The 18,244-nt window shown below is 44.8% G+C and overlaps 1 protein-coding gene across 9 annotated transcripts in view; it reads right to left on the reverse strand.

Annotated features, from left to right (window-relative positions):
- Positions 1 to 18,244, reverse strand: part of LOC309525748 (uncharacterized protein) — a 35,994-nt gene that overhangs the window by 8,011 nt on the left and 9,739 nt on the right. The window contains exons 1-4 of one of the 9 annotated variants that reach the window (XM_082211224.1): positions 11,536 to 11,614; positions 8,415 to 8,899; positions 8,194 to 8,275; positions 2,123 to 2,205 (exon numbers count right to left, since the gene is read on the reverse strand). The exons of 3 other annotated variants lie outside the window; for them this stretch is intronic. In XM_082211224.1, the coding sequence (XP_082067350.1) occupies positions 2,123 to 2,205; positions 8,194 to 8,275; positions 8,415 to 8,816 (567 nt within the window). In that variant the 5' untranslated portion in view covers positions 8,817 to 8,899; positions 11,536 to 11,614. Of the gene's footprint in view, positions 1 to 1,614; positions 1,676 to 2,122; positions 2,206 to 8,193; positions 8,276 to 8,402; positions 8,900 to 9,808; positions 10,209 to 11,535; positions 11,615 to 18,244 lie in introns of those variants that run through there. 5 more of the 9 variants (XM_082211221.1, XM_082211223.1, XM_082211222.1 and 2 more) reach the window with 5 other exon arrangements.

An 18,244-nucleotide genomic window follows, 5' to 3' on the forward strand; every position in this document is an offset into this window, starting at 1 on the left:
GATGCTGGAAGATGAGCCCCTCAGGTCAGAAGGCGTCCAACATGCTACTGAGGAAGAGCGGAGGACAAGTACAAGTAGATCCAGAGCTGATGAAGCGGCTGGGCCAAAGCCGAAAGGACGCTCAGTTGCGGATATGCATGGAACCGAAAGGAAAGTCCAATGCTGTAAAGAAAAATATTGCATAGGAACCTGGAATGTAAGAACCATGAACCTGGGTAAGTTGGATGTGGTCAAAAATGAGATGGCGAGAATAAATATTGACATCCTGGGCATCAGTGAGCTAAAATGGACGGGAATGGGTGAATTCAGTTCGGATGACCACCATATGTACTACTGTGGGCAAGAATCCCGTCAAACAAATGGAGTGGCCCTCATAGTCAACAAAAGAGTGGCAAAAGCTGTACTGGGATGCAATCTCAAAAATGATAGAATGATCTCGATATGAATCCAAGGCAGACCTTTTAACATCACAGTAATCCAAGTTTATGCACCAACCACTGGTGCTGAAGAAACTGAAACTGACCAATTCTATGAAGACTTACAACACCTTCTAGAAATGACACCAAAGAAGGATGTTCTTCTCATTATAGGGGATTGGAATGCTAAAGTAGGGAATCAAGAGATAAAAGGAACAACTGGCAAGTTTGGCCTTGGAGATCAAAACGAAGCAGGGCAAAGGCTGATAGAGTTCTGCCAAGAGAACAAGCTGGTCATCACAAACACGCTTTTCCAACAACACAAGAGACGACTCTACACATGGACATCACCAGATGGGCAGCCGGGAAGTGCGGAGTATAAATAAAAAATTATTATTATTATTATTATTATTATTATTATTATTATTATTATTATTATTATTATCATCCACCTGGGAAGGGAACCCAACTGAGGGAAGGAAAACTTTGATCCTAAACCTCCTCTGCCTTGTGGGATATCTTTGGAAGAAGAAAAGGCTACGGAGTGAAGCCAACACAAATCTGGAGTGTAGTCCCTAAGGCAGTTGGATGGATTCTTGTACACCTGCTTCCAGCAACTCCTACAGCTCCGCTGATGCCAAACTTCTTGCTCTGCTTTCCTTTGGACCACGTCAGAGAGCCCAAGAGTGGGCTTTTGCCGTCTGGACAGCCCAGGACCTCCATCCACACTGCTCAGGCTTGCACCCCAAGGAGGTCAAGTTACTAGTCTCTGCAGCCACAGCAGACTCTTGAGTCAGATGGAGGCCAACAACAGCAATTTACCTTTCTGCAAATGGTGAAACACCACAATGTGCAGCTGGTGAGACTCGTTGGGTGAATCCTAGTCACTTTTTATGCTTGGCCAACTGCTTAGATTACGGCCTTTCTCAACCTTGGGTCCCCAGATATTTTTGGCCTACAACTCCCATCACCCTTAGCTAGCAAGGCAAGAGCTCAGGGATGATGGGAGTTGTAACCCAACAACATATGGGGACCCAATGTTGAGAAACACTGGCTTAAAAGCTTCTATTAGCGTTCAGTGTTAAATATATGAATAAAACTGCAGCTACTGACAAATAATACTAGTTTCAACCTTTGTTGACGGCAACCATGACGGAAGCCAAGAGGAAGAGAGAGATTTGTTTAGGCACAGAGCCACCTTACCAACAAAGGTCCGTATAGTAAAAGCCATGGTTTTCCCAGTAGTGATGTATGGAAGTGAGAGCTGGACCATCAAGAAGGCTGATCGCCGAAGAATTGATGCTTTTGAAGTATGGTGCTGGAGGAGATTCTTGAGAGTCCCATGGATCAAACCTATCCATTCTTAAGGAAACCAGCCCTGAGTGCTCACTGGAAGGACAGATTGTGAAGCTGAGGCTCCAAGACTTTGGCCACCTCATGAGAAGAGAAGACTCCCTGGAAAAGACCCTGATGCTGGGAAAGATGGAGGGCGCAAGGAGAAGGGGATGACAGAGGATGAGATGGTGGGACAGTGTTCTCGAAGCTGCCAGCATGAGTCTGACCAAACTGCGGGAGGCAGTGGAAGCCAGGAGGGCCTCTGGTCCAGGGGGTCACGAAGAGTCGGACACGACTAAACGACTAAACAACAACAACACCTGGCTGCCCCACCCCTCGGCCTCTTTCCCCACACGTCTCCTTCCCCCTACCTGATCTGGTTCCACAGCCGCTGCTTCCCCTTTGCCACCATGAAAAGACGGAGGAGGAGGTCTTGCTGTCATCGTTCTCTCACCTGTGAGAGACAAAGTTAACTGGGAAACCCAGAGTGTATTGTTCTCTCTGAGATTCAGCTGTACATCTCGAACTACAGACGAGCCTCAGAAAAAAGTCTCACCTGCTAAGGGCATTTTGACATTTCTATCCATTTCATATTTTATTTGTGTTATGATACGGAACGGGGGGGGCATGTCTTCTTCACTACAATATATTTGCTCAATTTCTCTAGGACTCTATCACCCCTCTCCTGTCCTCCATAATCTCTCAAGTAATCCTGTCAAAATCACTCTGCCAAACCTTTCCTCCGGGCAATGCCAGGTGACAGACTATGCAAACATGGGCCATTGTCTTCTCAGGATGTGCTTATCTGCGCATATCTCCAGCTCTCTGCATATTCCCCCCTCCCTCCTCCAAGGGGGATTTTCGACCCGAAACTCTATCTAGGGACTACCCGATCTGGCACCGCACGGCGCGGGTGTCCAGTAGGGCCCCTTTTCCTGAGAGTGTGACGATAGATAGGAGGTTGCCAGGAGGGATAGCCCATGAGGAATTGGGCAGGACCGGCAGAGTGGAAAGAGACCCCAGGTTATAGGAAATAAGGAAATAAGGAAATAAGGAAATAAGGAAATAAGGAAATAAGGAAATAAGGAAATAGGAAAAGGGAACGCAAGGAACCGGATAGCTAGAGCTCTCTAAAACCCACTAAGGAAGTTGCCAGGCAACTAGAAGCCCCTTCTCTTCTTTACTATATGTCCCTGTACTAAGCATACCAAACCCCTAGACATACCAATCCTTACAGACCCCTTTCTTTCCCCCTTTTTTCTGTCCAGACACGCGTGAATCATAAAGGGGTACCCAGTCAACCAAGCGTTGTGAGCCCTGCCAGTTTGTTTAACTGGTGGTGTGTTTAAAGAGGCAAGGAGGCTCATAAAACCATGTGGGACCCAAAGGTAGTGGCCCAACTCCTTGCAATAACCAACTAAAGGATGAGAATATATATGTTTACATGTTGTCTGTTATGTGTGTTGTCTGTTAATACATATATGAGAATATGTATGTTTACATGTTGTCTGTTATGTGTGTTGTCTGTTCCTTCTGTCTCTGGCAGACTGTCTTTCTTAAGTGTGCATAGTTTAAACTGCAAGCTTGCTTCAAAATTTTAAATCTAAGGAAACCATGCTGGACCTTAGCAGTCCTAAATAAGACAAAAATTGAGAATGAAGTGTGCAAATATTTGTTATTTGAGAGGGGCTCCAAAAGAGAGTTTTCCTCCCAAGTGGTAAAACCTAATGTTTCTGCTGCAAAAGCCTGGTTGAGCCAACTGCTCTCAAGCTAAAATGCAGTGTATGTATTTCATTAAGCATATGCCTATGAAAGTATGGTGTTCCTTCTAAGAAAATTATGTGAGTCCAGTTTTAACTTTGATTTGGTTATTGTGAGAGTTATTGTAAGGCTCCCTGATATCAGTCTCTATAAGACGTCCTGGCCTCTTTTCTTAGAAAATGCCCCCCCTTGTTTCATTCTGTCTCTTTCAGGGTTTTTTCCCCCCTTCTCCTTCTTATTCTGTGCCAGGTAAATTTACTCCCGAGTAAGTTTCCTTTAAAGGAACCTGCAAAGGGGGGGGGCATAGATTAGGCTTACTATTCCTCTGCAAGTTCAGGAAAAAATTACTTTTGTATTCCTTTTAAATCAAATCTATGGCTGTTTTAATTATTTGTGAGTGGTTATATCAATTGAATTAACTTTGCTTTATAAAAGATCCTCTCCCTATCTTAGGAAAACTGTTCAATTCAATCTTCCTTTAAAGATCTTTTCTATAGGAACTTGCATTTAGTCCCAGTTGTAAATCTGTACTTAAATGTGTATGTCTCTTTGGTAGTACAAATCTTGCTGCAAAATCTTCCTGTGAACCCTGTATTTTAGGGTTGGACTAGATGACCCCAGGTCCCTTTCAACTTTCCCAATTTGTAGCTGATGTGTTGAAATTCAGCCCAGATTTGCTCTTTGTTTTTTTAAAAGATGTGAGGTGAAGCCGTGATGTTTGAAGCAGAACTGGTGATATCAGGCATTTAAGTGATTACAGTGTTTATTGTTTTGTCTATTATCTACAAAAATCGGACTTAAAAGTCTATTCAAAGTTTAAACACATAAAAATTCATATAGTCAAGTAGAATGCGCCTTGACCAATCCTGTAAATAAAAGGCAGGAAAAATTGTCTGCAAATGGTAAGGCTGAAATGACTGAGAATGTTTTTTTTTTAAAAAATCCTATGAATTCAGACTCTCTGGCCAATTTTTTCCCATATATAAGGGCGCGGCATTGTTCCGCGAATGGCCAGAGGGATATTAGCCCTTTCCTGTACATAAAGGAAGCAGTCCCTTTTGCTTGGGCTGAAATTGCTAGTTTTGGTGAATACTTAAATTGGATATTAGCCCTTTCCTGTACATAAAGGAAGCAGTCCCTTTTGCTTGGGCTGAAATTGCTAGTTTTGGTGAATACTTAAATTGCTGAGTTTCTCTTTTTTGTTTAAAATCAAACCCTATTTTCAAAATCTACTCCTTACCCTTCCCTTATTCAAATGGTAATTTAGCCAAAGGATGCAACATTTTCAATAGTATAAAAGGTTTGCTGAGACATGAACTCTGCACATGCACAGAGGCTAGATTAGCTAAAGAAGAGAGAGAGAGGAAGGGGGGAACTGGAAGGGGGGAGAGGAGGTTTCTTCGAGAACTGCAGAGACAAATTTATCCAAATGCAAAAACTTGGAACCATTGAGGGAAATCACCCTAAATGTTTCTTTGCTCCAGGGGCTACGTAAGACAAAAGGCTTAAAAAACAACAACAACAAAAAAAAAAACAACTAGCCCATCAAAAGTCAAGAGCTTTCCAGGTTCCAAATCTTAACATGCCAAATTCTTTTCACAGGTAAATATCAAAGCATTCCCCCCCTCAATGGGAATTTTAGGAACAGCATTTCCTGACAGGCTTCTCACATGAAATAATTTTCCCTTTTAACAGGATATGTGAACCCCGATAACAAAGTGTTTGTCCCTTTTTCCTCCCACAGCAACTTTCTTTCTGTTCTGTGAAACAAGTCTGAATCCCTGCTAGTGACTTCCATCTCTTTGTGGCTTTGACACTCTTTTAAGTTACAAATAATCTGTTTCATTTATTTAATCCGTTTCTCCATGATGTCTATGAAGTTAATTGAAGCACAACCAAACATTGTTTGTGGAATGGTATTTGTTTACCTTTTGCCTGAGCATTTCTTATTAATTCTGTCATTTTTGCTAGTGCAAGGTACCTGCACAACTTTAAATTGCCATTCATTTTTCTTGGTATTAACTCATTTCCCAGTATTCCACTATTAACATTACAGCTGATGTTGTCACATCATTTGGGATGTTAAAATGCCAAAACAGGTTACTTCAGGTTACTTCAAGTTTCTATTAATTGCGTGTCTTAGCATTTATTTATTTTTGGTTCCTCATAGGTAATTTTGTGTGTGTGTGTTCTACTTTGGGGACATGTTCATCACATGTTGAAAGTCAGTTTCATGAAGTTCTTTTATCAGATAGCACATGGTGAATTTTTCCCCCATTGTTTTCCCATTTTTTCAGTCTAGTAGTAATCTGCGTGGTTTTGATAATATATTTAATAATAATTCTTTTCTAAATCTGATGTCTTTGTGTCAAGTTTGTTTTCATCTGACTGGTAATCTAATTTTTTGCTTTCTTTTGTATTTTTTGACCTTTGTATTTTTTACAGTTCTCTTTCTATACATGTGGAGTAATTTTTATTTTATAATATGAAAAGAACAACAACAACAAAAACTAAGTGAAGGAAAGCAAACAAACTTAGCAGATAATAACAGTAATTATGCAGAAATGTGATAATAATATTGAAATGAATAAAATGCTTAATGTGCTAAGATTGTTATTATTTGCAGCTTCCCATGGAAACTGGAGGACATCCTTTTTGCCTTTTGCCCCTTCCTTGTCTAACTGTGTTTTTAAGTCCCCCAAAACCCTGCCCCCTTACAGGATATCACTTCTACAGATGTGCAATGATGAAAAGCAGCAACAACCCCTCAACTCAGTTCTTCGTCATTACAAGACCTGCAACAAGACACCAGAGTTTTCAAGTGGCCACAGCTATCTCTTTCAAAGGATATAGACTGCCAGGGGAGTGGGCCTGACAAAGGGGGGTGGAGTTGACTTGCAAGGACATTTTTTCACTTGAACCTCAAGCCTCTGTGCTCCAGGATTCAAAGATACATGCGTAAAAGATCACAATTGTGTCAAGATATGCAACTGATATTTAATTAGTTTGTTTTGTATTATGTGTTATTATGTAGGAATGTTGAAATGTGTCTGACAGTGTGATTTCCACAAAGGGGGGGGGGAAGGTTATTTTGTGTGTAATTGTTTTTATGTTTAATGTCTTATTCCATGCATTTTATACTTTCTAATAGCTCACACTATTGTGTAGTCCAATGTTTAGATAACCACAATTCGTTGTCCCACCTGGCACTATGCCAACCTTCCCTACCCATTTTAAAAAATGTGCTAAAACTTGCTTTACCAAGGAGAAGCTTCTAAGAAACATGAAGGTGGATATGCTTTGGTTTAACAGGAATGATCCCTTATAGACTTAAATTGACTTATTTGGACAACTGCCCTTGTTAAGAATGGTTTTCTTTTAACAGATTGGTTTGAAGAGTTGAGAACCTGGGGCAAGATAAATTCAAATTGGACTCAGTTTGAATTGGGCAAGTGTATCCAGGCTGCAATTAGCTTTTTGGTCCTTTAAGTGCAAGTGAGCAACTTCCCATGAGTACGAGACCACAGCCTATAATAAAATCCCATAGCTAAAGGCCAAGGCGAAGACCTCTCCCTCACGAGATGCCCAAACCTGTGCCAGCTATGGTGAATGCTAGGCAACATGGTTAATTGAAAGCCCTGAGGGGATTCAACAGACAGGATGTGTTGCTGTAGCACTGTCAGTGTGAGACCACAAAAGAGCTAGCTTGACACCTGAGAAACACACAAAAATGGCGAAGGACAAAACACCAACTGCATTTTTCAGTCATTAGTGGACCTTCCTGCCTAAATGTAAAGCATAGATCACTATTGAGAAAATATTTCTTCCAAGGTGCTAGAATACCACAAGTAACTGAGCAACGAAATATTAATTTACGTGATATCCTATGTCTAACTATGTGCAATGCAAATATCCTTAAAGTGGCATGGCTTGCAAGTCCCTTTCAAGTTTGCATAAAGCCACACATCCCATTCACCGAGATTTAGGGTGCGGAGAAAAGATTTGCAAGTTCTTACAGAACTTTAATGCAAATCTATCTCCGAATGGGGGACTGATACGGAACGGGGGGGGCATGTCTTCTTCACTACAATATATTTGCTCAATTTCTCTAGGACTCCATCACCCCTCCCCTGTCCTCCATAATCTCTCAAGTAATCCTGTCAAAATCACTCTGCCAAACCTTTCCTCCGGGCAATGCCAGGTGACAGACTATGCAAACATGGGCCATTGTCTTCTCAGGATGTGCTTATCTGCGCATATCTCCAGCTCTCTGCATATTCCCCCCTCCCTCCTCCATATGTTAATCTGTGTAACCCAACCTCTTAATGTATTCATGATGTAACTGGAATGTATTTTGCACTGTATTCTGGGATATGGAGGGAAATCTCAAAAGTTCATGTCACCCCTTTCTCACTGTTCAATCTCGCCTTGAACCTGTTGCGCAATAAACTTGGATCTTCTGCAGTTTGCTCCTGCGTCCGGCTGAGCTCATTTTCTTCCGCAGGGACCCACAGACTTAGTCCGATGAGCTGGGTGGCAGAGTAACCCCGCACCCAGATTTTTCCTTAACAGTTAAAACACTGTCCCCGCTCCTCTGTCCCTCCAAAACATGAAACCCCCCCCAAATTATTAGTTTCAAAATCCACTAAATATGACAGAGCAAAAACTCCTTCCTCCTTACCCATTGGCCTCTCTCCGGTGCCCAACGGAGTCCTTTCTGCTGCAGAGGAATCGAGACCCATTTCTGCTAACAGATCCTTTCCCTGAAAGAACAACACAGATTCAGAAGAGGCAAAAACTTTAGGATGCTTTCCATTAGTAGGGCATTTTGGAATACTCTCCCTCTTGTTTGGAACTCATTGGGAGTTTCCAGAGGAAAGTCTCTCTCACCTGCTGCTCTACCTGCTCCCTCTCCTCTGCCTGACTCAGGAGGAAACCTTCAGCCAGGGCCACTGCCTGGGAACTGGTCTCCGCTCCACACTCCCTCACCCAGCTCTCCATCTCCAGAGGAAGGACAGCCAGGAACTGCTCCAAGATCACCAGGTCCAGCATCTCAGCTTTCGTGTTCCTTTCTGGCTTCAGCCACTGATGGTCTAGTTGGTGGAACTGGCTGCAAACCTCTCGGGGTCCTTCGGTCTCCTGGTAGCAGAACTGCCTGAACAGCTGGCTCCGTACATCAGAGCGGGGAATGTCCTCCTCACCCAGGAACCTTTGCATGGAGTTTTCCCATAATCCCCCGCTGCTCCCAGTTTGCATATCATGGTCTCTTCCCACTTCAGGACCAACCGAGTCTTGCTCATCCATCTCTGCTCTCAGGAAGTCTCCAAGAGATCAGAAGGAATCTTCTGCCACGTTCTGTCTGTGCGAATCAGAGGTGCCAACAAATCCTACAACAGAAATGTGTTGCTCTGTTGTAAAATTATAAACCATCAGGAGAAGTAAAACCTTCCTTGAAAACGCCTGCATGCTCAAAAAAAAAACTGGCCAGTTTTCAAGATCCATATTAGTTGTGCTTTAGGCCTGGTTTTGACACAGAAATCGCTTTGGTCACCCTGTATGGTGACCTCTGTCAAGAGAGAGACAGGGGAAACATGTCCCTGTTAATTCTCCTCAACCTCTCAGCGGCTTTTGATACCATCGACTGTGGCATCTTCCTGGAGCACCTGTCCCAGTTAGGGGTGGGTGTCCCCCCTTTGCAGTGGTTCTGGTTCTACTGGGATGAACGTTCCCAGAGGGAACTACTTGGGAAGCCCCATGGAGCCTTCAATGTGGGGTTCCTCAGGGCTCAATCCTATCCCCTATGCTGTTCAACATCTACATGAAACCTCTGGGTGGGGTTATCTGGAGGTCTGATGACACGCAGCTCAAACTGAAACTCAATCCAGATAAGACCGAGGCAATGTTAGTGGGGGGTTCCCTAGACCAGATGGCTGGGAGGTTGCCTGCTCTTGCTGGGGTTACCCTTCCTCTGAAGGAGCAGGTTCATGGCTTGGGGGTCCTCCTGAATCCTTTGCTATCCCTTGAGGCTCAGCTGGCCTCAGTGGCCTGGTGTGTCTTCCATCAGCTTCAGCTGGTGGCCCAGCTGCGCCCCTATCCGGACATCCTGACTACTGTTGTCTATGCTCCGGTAACCTCAAGGTTAGATTGCTGCAATGCATTGTACATAGGGCTGCCTCTGGGGAAGGTTTGGAAACTTCTGCCAGTGCAGAATTCAGCAGCCAGTTTGCTCAAAGTGCTGGTTTTGACGGCTCAGGGCCACAATGCCTCAAGGACCACCTCTTTCCATGTGAATGTACCTGGAGCCTGAGATCACCTTGTGATGCCTGGGGGGCCTTCTCTGCAGTGGCTCCCCATCATTGAATGCCCTCCCCAGGGAGGCTCACCTGGCATAGGAATTGGCTGCTATGCCCATACAGTCATACCTTGGGTTACAGATGCTTCAGGTTGTATGTTTTTGGGTTGCGCACCGCGCCGAACCCGGAAGTACCGGAACGGGTTACTTCCGGGTTTCGGTGCTCACGCGTGTGCAGAAGCACTAAATTGCGCTTTGTGCATGCGCAGAAGAGCCGAATTGCGACCTGTGTGTGTGCAGACGTGGCACTTCAGGTTGCGAACGTGCCTCCCACACGGATCACGTTCACAACCCGAGCATCCACTGTATTTATTTACCTGTCTTATAGCTGCCCCAAAGCAGAAATACTCGAGGTGTAGTGGTAATAATAATAATAATAATAATAATAATAATAATAATAATAAAAAATTTTATTTATACCCCGCCCTCCCCAGCCAAGACCGGCCTCAAGATGGCTAACAACCGATATAAAAACAAATTGATTGAAATACAACTTTAAAACAAGATTAAAATACAATACTAAAACATTAAAATGCAGCCTCATTTCAATGGAAACTCAAATCAAAAACTGTAGAGTGTCAGACAAGGACCAGGGACATCAGGGTTCAAATCCCCACTCGGTCCTCGAGCTCTCTGGGTGACCCTGGAGTGAGTCCCCCTGGGAGACCCCCTGCGAATGGTGCAGAAGATGCGCAAACCCTGGGCTAGGAGCCCCTTCCAGAGACTGGGAGCCGGGTGGCCTGAAGGCTCCGCTTGCCAGCACAGGACACCCCCCCCTTCATCCCACTCCCGTCACCTGGCCTACGCCAGAGCGGCTGATTTGGGGGACCCTTGGGGGTCTCGGCTGAAGGCAAATTCACTCTGGCGGGAGGGGAGCCCTGGGGGCCGGACGTGCCTTGTGGGGAAGCGCAGGGTTGCTGTGGGTTTTTTAAAAAGAGAGATAGGTAGATACTTTATTTACATGAGCCACTAGCAACAGCAATAACACATTTGGGGGATAGAGTATAAATGTTTGTTATACAAAATATGTCCCGGAGGTTGACATTGATACAAATGACCAAACTGATACCTGGCGATTTAGGCGCAGAGGAAACATGTGAGCCTAATAGGCTTCCCTGAGCAATGTTAGAAAGTAAATCCAATACAGTGGTACCTCTAGTTACGTACTTAATTCGTTCTGGAGGTCCGTTCTTAACCTGAAACTGTTCTTAACCTGAAGCACCACTTTAGCTAATGGGGCCTCCTGTTGCTGCCGTGCCGCCAGAGCACGATTTCTGTTCTCATCCTGAAGCAAAGGTCTTAACCCGAGGTACTATTTCTGCGTTAGCGGAGTCTGTAACCTGAAGCATATGCAACCCGAGGTACCACTGTAATCGATCTTGCTCTATTTGCCCTGCTAACAATGTTGCCGTTTCTGCTGTCTCCTGGATCTGCCAGAAGAAAAGACACAGTAGCGAGGCTGGAGGGACCTGGCAAAGAGGAGGAAGACGCCCCCCCCCCCAACACTTTATTGAGCATAAGGGGCTTTATCCGCAGCTGCCCCCCCACCCCTCCCTCCCCCAGAGGGCAGAGCCCGGGCCCCCTCGCCCCCCCTTGCAGGATCTGACCAGCCCCCCCCGCCCCCTCCCCTGCACCCCGACACCCCCCCCTTCTCCCCACGGCGAGACTCACCCCGAGAGAGGGAGACCCTCCGCTGGCAGAAGGGGGGCCGGCGAGGGAGGGGCCTGGGCCAGGGAGGACCTCGCCCCCCCCAAGACGCCACTTCCGGTCCTCTCTAGCAATCCAGCTCCGCTCCTTTTAACCCTTGGCGAGCCGAGCGGAACCTCCTCCTCCAAGGAAGGAACCACGTGCATCGCCCCCCCCAAAGAGATGCTTCATTTGGGAGACCCCCCCCAAGAATCAGGGGACCCCCTCACGTAGGAGAGGCTGGAAGGGACCCCGAGGGTCATCCAGTCCACCCCCTGCCAGGCAGGAAGCTCAGCTCCAGCATCCCTGACGGAGGGACCCCCAACCTCTGCAGAAACCCCCCTTTCCCCCCCCCATGGCAGTTAGACGACTCCCCAAAAATCCCAAGCCCCCCCCCAGCCTCGAACTGAGGCCAGGACAAGGAGCCCGACCGTTTCCCTTCACCTTTTACAAAGCCCCAGACCTGCAGAGAGGCTCAGAAAAGCAGCCTGTAAAACACTAGCAATAAGGAGATACCGTGCATTGTCCTGTTTCCACTGATGGGGAGAAGCTTCATTTGGGGGATCCCCCCCCCTCTGAGCTGCGCCCTCCCCAGGACAGAGGCAGGAGGAGGAGCAGCCGGGAGGGGAGAAGAAGCCAAAGGAAGGAGCTGGGGAGGTTGAGCCTGGAAAAGAGGAGACGGAGAGGCCATCCGATAGCAACTGTTATAAGAATTTTAAAGTCATGAGAAGGGGGCAAAAGAGGACGAGATGGTGGGACAGTGTTCTCGAAGCTACAAACATGAGTCTGACCAAACTGCGGGAGGCAGTGGAAGACAGGAGGGCCTGGCGTGCTCTGGTCCAGGGGGTCACAAAGAGGAGGACACGACTAAACAACAACAACATGTATCTTTTTGTTTCCTCTGCATATAGAATCCTAGAGTTGGAAGAGACCACAAGGGCCATCGAGTCCAACCCCCTGCCAAGCAGGAAACACCATCAGAGCACTCCTGACATATGGTTGTCAAGCCTCTGCTTAAAGACCTCCAAAGTAGGAGACTCCACCACACTCCTTGGCAGCAAATTCCACTGTCAAACAGCTCTGACTGTCAGGAAGTTCTTCCTAATGTTCAGGTGGAATCTTCTTTCTTGTAATATCCAATACAGTATAGAAAAGGTAGACTCTTCACAAATAATCACCAAATTTCAGCGGTTTGACTGATTTCCTTGGTTCCAATGGTTAATAACTCCTCTGGAAGGTCATCCCTTAAGCATGAGGTCACATACTCCTTGCCTCTCCATAAGGTGTGAATTTAGCCTCACAATAGGAAACAGGAGGCGATCAAGGGCAGTAATCCAGGGATGGAGAATTGAGTCCTGATACTTTCGAAGGAGAAGCGCGGAAAAGCCTTGCTCCTCCGGAAAAATGGGCATTCCTTAAACAGGATACTGGGCCTTAAACCGCACCTCATAGGCACCCCTTTTTCTCTCCTTATCCAAACCTCACTCGTAGATAAGGGTAGAGCGCTTGTGCCAACCTTTCCATTCATAAAACACCTGGCCAATCACCAGACACCATTCAAATAACTGTCATACCTGTTGTTGTTTGGTCGTGTCCGCCTCTTCGTGACCCCCTGGACCAGAGCACGCCAGGCACTCCTGTCTTCCACTGCCTCCCGCAGTTTGGTCAAACTCATGCTGGTAGCTTCGAGAACACTGTCCCACCATCTCGTCCTCTGTCGTCCCCTTCTCCTTGTGCCCTCCATCTTTCCCAACATCAGGGTCTTTTCCAGGGAGTCTTCTCTTCTCCTGAGGTGGCCAAAGTCTTGGAGCCTCAGCTTCACGGCCTGTCCTTCCATGGAGCACTCAGGGCTGATTTCCTTCAGAATGGAGAGGTTTGATCTTCTTGCAGTCCATGGGACTCTCAAGAGTCTCCTCCAGCAATAACAACAGGAGTATAAATGTCAAACTAGCAGCCAATAAAGTCCCCTTATGTTGACAGCTACTGATCCAATGGGAGTTACGGAACAGCGCCCCCTGAGGAGGGCTACACAGGTACTGCAGCTCTCAAGCCAGACTCTTAAGTACGGTAATCAGAAGCACCACTGGGAATAAGGGGACGTGAGAACAGGCAATCAAAACCACTTTTGACACATTTGTAGTGAAAACCTCTAGAAATTCATGTAAAATAACTCCAGGGAGGGATTTACACCTTTCCAATGTTGTTCTACTCAGAAGGAGGGGGTAGGAAGTCAAGTTTTCAAATGTCAAAATGAATGTAAAATCTGTGATGTGTGTGTGTGTGTGTGAGAAAATATAATTAAATAATTAAAATATAATATTTTGAAAATGTGGTTTTTTTTCCCCTTGTGGAAAGAATCATGGAGCTGTAGGGTTGGAAATAATCATGGAACTGTCTGTGTGCAGACAGTCTCAGCTTGCAAGCACAGTCTGCCTTTTTGCCATTGAGCCAGTCCCCACATTTGCCCAGCACAGGTAATATGAAATTACGGGGTTATATTCTCCAAACAACATTAAACTCGTGCAAGCGAGTTAATGATTTCCCCGCCTCCTTGAATTCTCCAGACAAACGAAATTTATGATACTTTAGCAGTGCAGTTCACTGTGGATCAAATGGTGCATTTCTACTCTTAACGTTACATCTTAAAAGAGACGCTTTGATACAAAAGTAACTACACTCAATCTATAAATGGAACCTCAGAAAATCAAGTTGCACCAAGGAACATAAAACAACAACAAAACTGTTTCACTTTATGGCTCAAAAGATAATCTCTGCTGGATTTGAAATTATATTATGTGGCATCTTGTCTCTGCTGGCTAAGGGAATGGATAACTTTTAAGAAATACAGATATTTTAGACCTTGAGGGTCACAATAATAGATTTGGTTGGCATGCATATTTATGGTATGAAAAGACCAAATGGCATAAAGTATTTTTGAACCATTTGGCAAGAAAAACTATTTATGGTGTATGGGAAAAATATAAAAACCTATTAGAACAGAAGACACCATGATGACTTCCCCCAGTGGAAGCAATATCTCTAAAAAAAATTAATGCAAAAGGTAAGTGAACAACCTCATAGAAGTAGAACAACAATTGAAACTGAAATGATTTGAACATATAAGACAATTAGTTACAGATTGGTTGCAAAAATCCAGAATTGAACTGTACAAACTTGTACAATAACTCAATAACAGGCCTGATTTCTGACGGGCTTTGCTGACGTGAAAATGACCTAGCACACTGATTTATATCTCTAAGATCTTGCAGGCTTTGGCAGTGAACCCACAAAAAAATTCAAGTTGTGCCCCAGAGTTTCAACTGGGCCACACTGGCTGGCCCGGAGTCTCAGAGTTGCTGGGCCCAAGTTGTCTTGGGTTTGCAATTTGTGGAGAGGAGAAACTGCCTGCTGGGGAGCGGGCGGGCTGGGGAGGCCCCCTAGATTTAGAGGCCCTAGACTTCAGCCTACTTAGCCTATAGAGTCGTACCTCAGGTTAAGTACTTAATTTGTTCCAGAGGTCCGTTCTTAACCTGAAGCTGTTCTTAACCTGAAGCACCACTTTAGCTAATGGGGCCTCCTGCTGCTGCCGCGCCACTGGAGCATGATTTCTGTTCTCATCCTGAAGCAAAGTTCTTAACCCGAGGTACTATTTCTGGGTTAATGGAGTCTGTAACCTGAAGCGTATATAACCTGAGGTACCACTGCACATAAATCCGGCACTGGGTCTATTCTCATCTGTAAGTGAACTCACATTCGAAACAATGAAGAAGAAGTCAAAGTTAATTTCCTGGGACACATTTTATTCAATCTCACCTACAATTCTGTGTGCTGAACACACACAAACACATAGCTAATATGAAATTCCTGGGAGTTATAGTCTCCAAACAACATTAAACTCGTGCAAGCAGGTTAATGATTTCCCCGCCTCCTTGAATTCTCCAGACAAACGACATTTATGATACTTTAGAAGTGCAGATCACTGTGGATCAAATGATGCATTCTACTCTTAACATTACATCTTAAAATATATTATGCTTTGATACGGAAGTAGCAACACTCCATCTATAAAGGGAACCTGAAAAAGTTGCACCAAAGGAACATAACAAAGACACATAAATGGAACATTTTAAAAAACACAACTTTTAAATACATTCAAGTATGGGTGTGTTTTGTGGTGTGTGTGTGTGTTTGTGTGTTTGCTTCAAATGTAGGGTGTGTACAGTCTCAGGGGCATTCCAGGTCCCCCAACTTCAGATTTCTTGACCTAAAGAACTGGGCTGCCTATAACTAAGCAGGTTAAAGGGTGTGATAAGATTTCTGCGATGGTTGTTTAATTCCATTTTAGAAGCCGTGTGTCCCAGTCCAGGCACCGAGACCGTGATCTGACAGACTCCTCTTTGAAAGCAGCAAAGCCCAGTGTCGTGGCCTCTGTCTCTGGAGCAATGCTACATCCTTTCAAGAAATTCTGAAATATTGATTTCATGTGGTTCTTTTGAGGACCGTTCTCTATCCTGGTCTTGCTTTCAGATGGGACTGTTGACATTGCAAAAAGATATCCTTGCAACTGTTCACTGGACTGCATACACAATCATCTGTATTTAATTCTTTTTAAAGGTTATGGGTTATATTTTGTGGAGCGGGACTTGGGAGGTAAGAGAGGAGCTCAACCTTAGCGGCATTACCTGTATTTTGTATTTTGGCATTACCTGTGCTATGTTTCCAGAAAAAGAGGTGCCGGAACTGAGTTCACAAGATTTTCACAGGAAAGCAAGGGAGCAATTCATAATGGACAGTTACAATCTTGATTGGTTCCCTCATTTGTGGTTAGTAGAGAGGATTAAACTGGATTAAAAAAATTATGGTATAGAGCAAGAAAGGACAGACTTTGAAACTCCACAGTACACAAATGATGTGAAATGTATAAACCATTGCTGAAATTTGAGACTGAAGAACAGGTGAAAGAATGCATGATTAAAGAAAGGGGCACAAACTCCGGTTATAATATACGGAAAGAACAGTGCGAACCTATGTGGACTAAGGAGTTAAAATTTACATTTTCTTATGATCTCAAAGAGATTTTTCATAAAGTGATGTCGCTGGTATTTAACTCCTGGAAAACTTTTCAGAATGTACAAAGATGTTTCAAATGTTTGCTGGGAATGCCAAGAACACAAAGGGACATTTTATCATGCTGGACGGACATGTAAAAAGGCTAAAATATATATTGCATTCAAATACATACATCGATACAGCAGATTTTAAAAGTTAATATTCAGTTGAAACCAGGACACTTTTTGGACACACAATTAGAAAAGGATTATGGAAGATTACTTCAATATAGGATTACAGCAGTGAAATTGCTATATAGACAAAGATGCAAAGATATAGTCCGACCCAGGAATGGCTGATGAAACTATAGGGGTTGGCTAAAATGGCAAAGTTAACATGCTTAATTAGAGCAAATCATCACTGACAGTTATTAAGCATTTCCATTTCTTGTGGAGTTTCCGTGTGAAAGAGAAAAGGAACTTGTAATATCTGGATTTTCTGGTTTAGAGAACACTTGGATCTGAATGAGTGAATAATGTGTTTTGCTACAGGACAGAGCACCAGAAATCCTTTAATCTTTCCCCCCCTTCCATTAATCTTTTCCTCTCTTTCTCTTCTTTTGTTCTAACACGAAAAAGGGTTAAAGCACCATTAACAAGCATAGTAAGAGGGTTGTTGTTACTCCTTGGGAATTGGATCTACTTCCGCATATTGTTGAATATCTCTCGAAACCCTCCGTTTACCAGTCCAGGTATCGACACTGGTACATCCTTCAAAGGAGGAGGGGAATGATAATGATACCTGGGAGGCATGACAATACCTGAAAGCCATAACCCGGAAGTTGGCACATCACACACCCAGCTGAGTACCAGGTTGGCATAACTTCATTCCCACAGTCACCACCACAGAGCATCCAGAGTTGCTGAAACAGCAAAATGTTCCCCCAGTTGCAACCTCAAGACCACTTACGCCTGGCCTGAGCTCAAGATAAGGGTCAGGAAGCAACTGCCCTGTAGACAAGGAGAAGAAATTCCTGACTTCTGCATGTCTTCTCCATGCACACATTTGTGTGTTTCCTACAGTTGTATAAAAGCTTTATGCACTCTTTGTTTTGGGTTCTTTTGGAGATATCAAAACAAAGACTCACTCCTGCACCTTTGAATGACCACTTTTTAACTTGCCACCTGCTGTCTCTCCATTGACTGGAAGAGGGACGGCATTTTTGGCATTTTGGGGGTGAGGCTGGGGTTCTTGTGCCAATGGCCCAATGCAGGAAGGGTGACCCAAGGTCCCGGAAAATTATCTTTTGTGGGTACGAACCTGGGACAAAGGGGTGGAGATTTGCCTGGCCAGAAGGCAATCAGTCAAGGGTTCTAGTCAGCAGGAGTTCTGAGTTCTGTGAGAAGAGTGGGTGGACACGCATCCATGGGAACCCTGACGTTCTCTCAGAGTGTCTGTTTGATTCTGCTGAGGAGGGAGAGGTTGACACTGAACCTGCTGCTGAGGATCAGGTCTCTGACCAGGAGCAGGAGCAGGGAAGGGCATCTCTGCAGGCTATCAAGAGAGCGCCAAAAAGTGAGCCTTCATCTCCCACCAGTCCAGTGCAGAAGTTCAGAGGATGCAGTAAGTCAGAGGGGGAGTCTTC

This window comes from Podarcis vaucheri, assembly GCF_965113315.1.
Source record: "Podarcis vaucheri genome assembly, chromosome: 2".
In the NCBI taxonomy this organism is placed as follows: Eukaryota; Metazoa; Chordata; class Lepidosauria; order Squamata; family Lacertidae; genus Podarcis; species Podarcis vaucheri.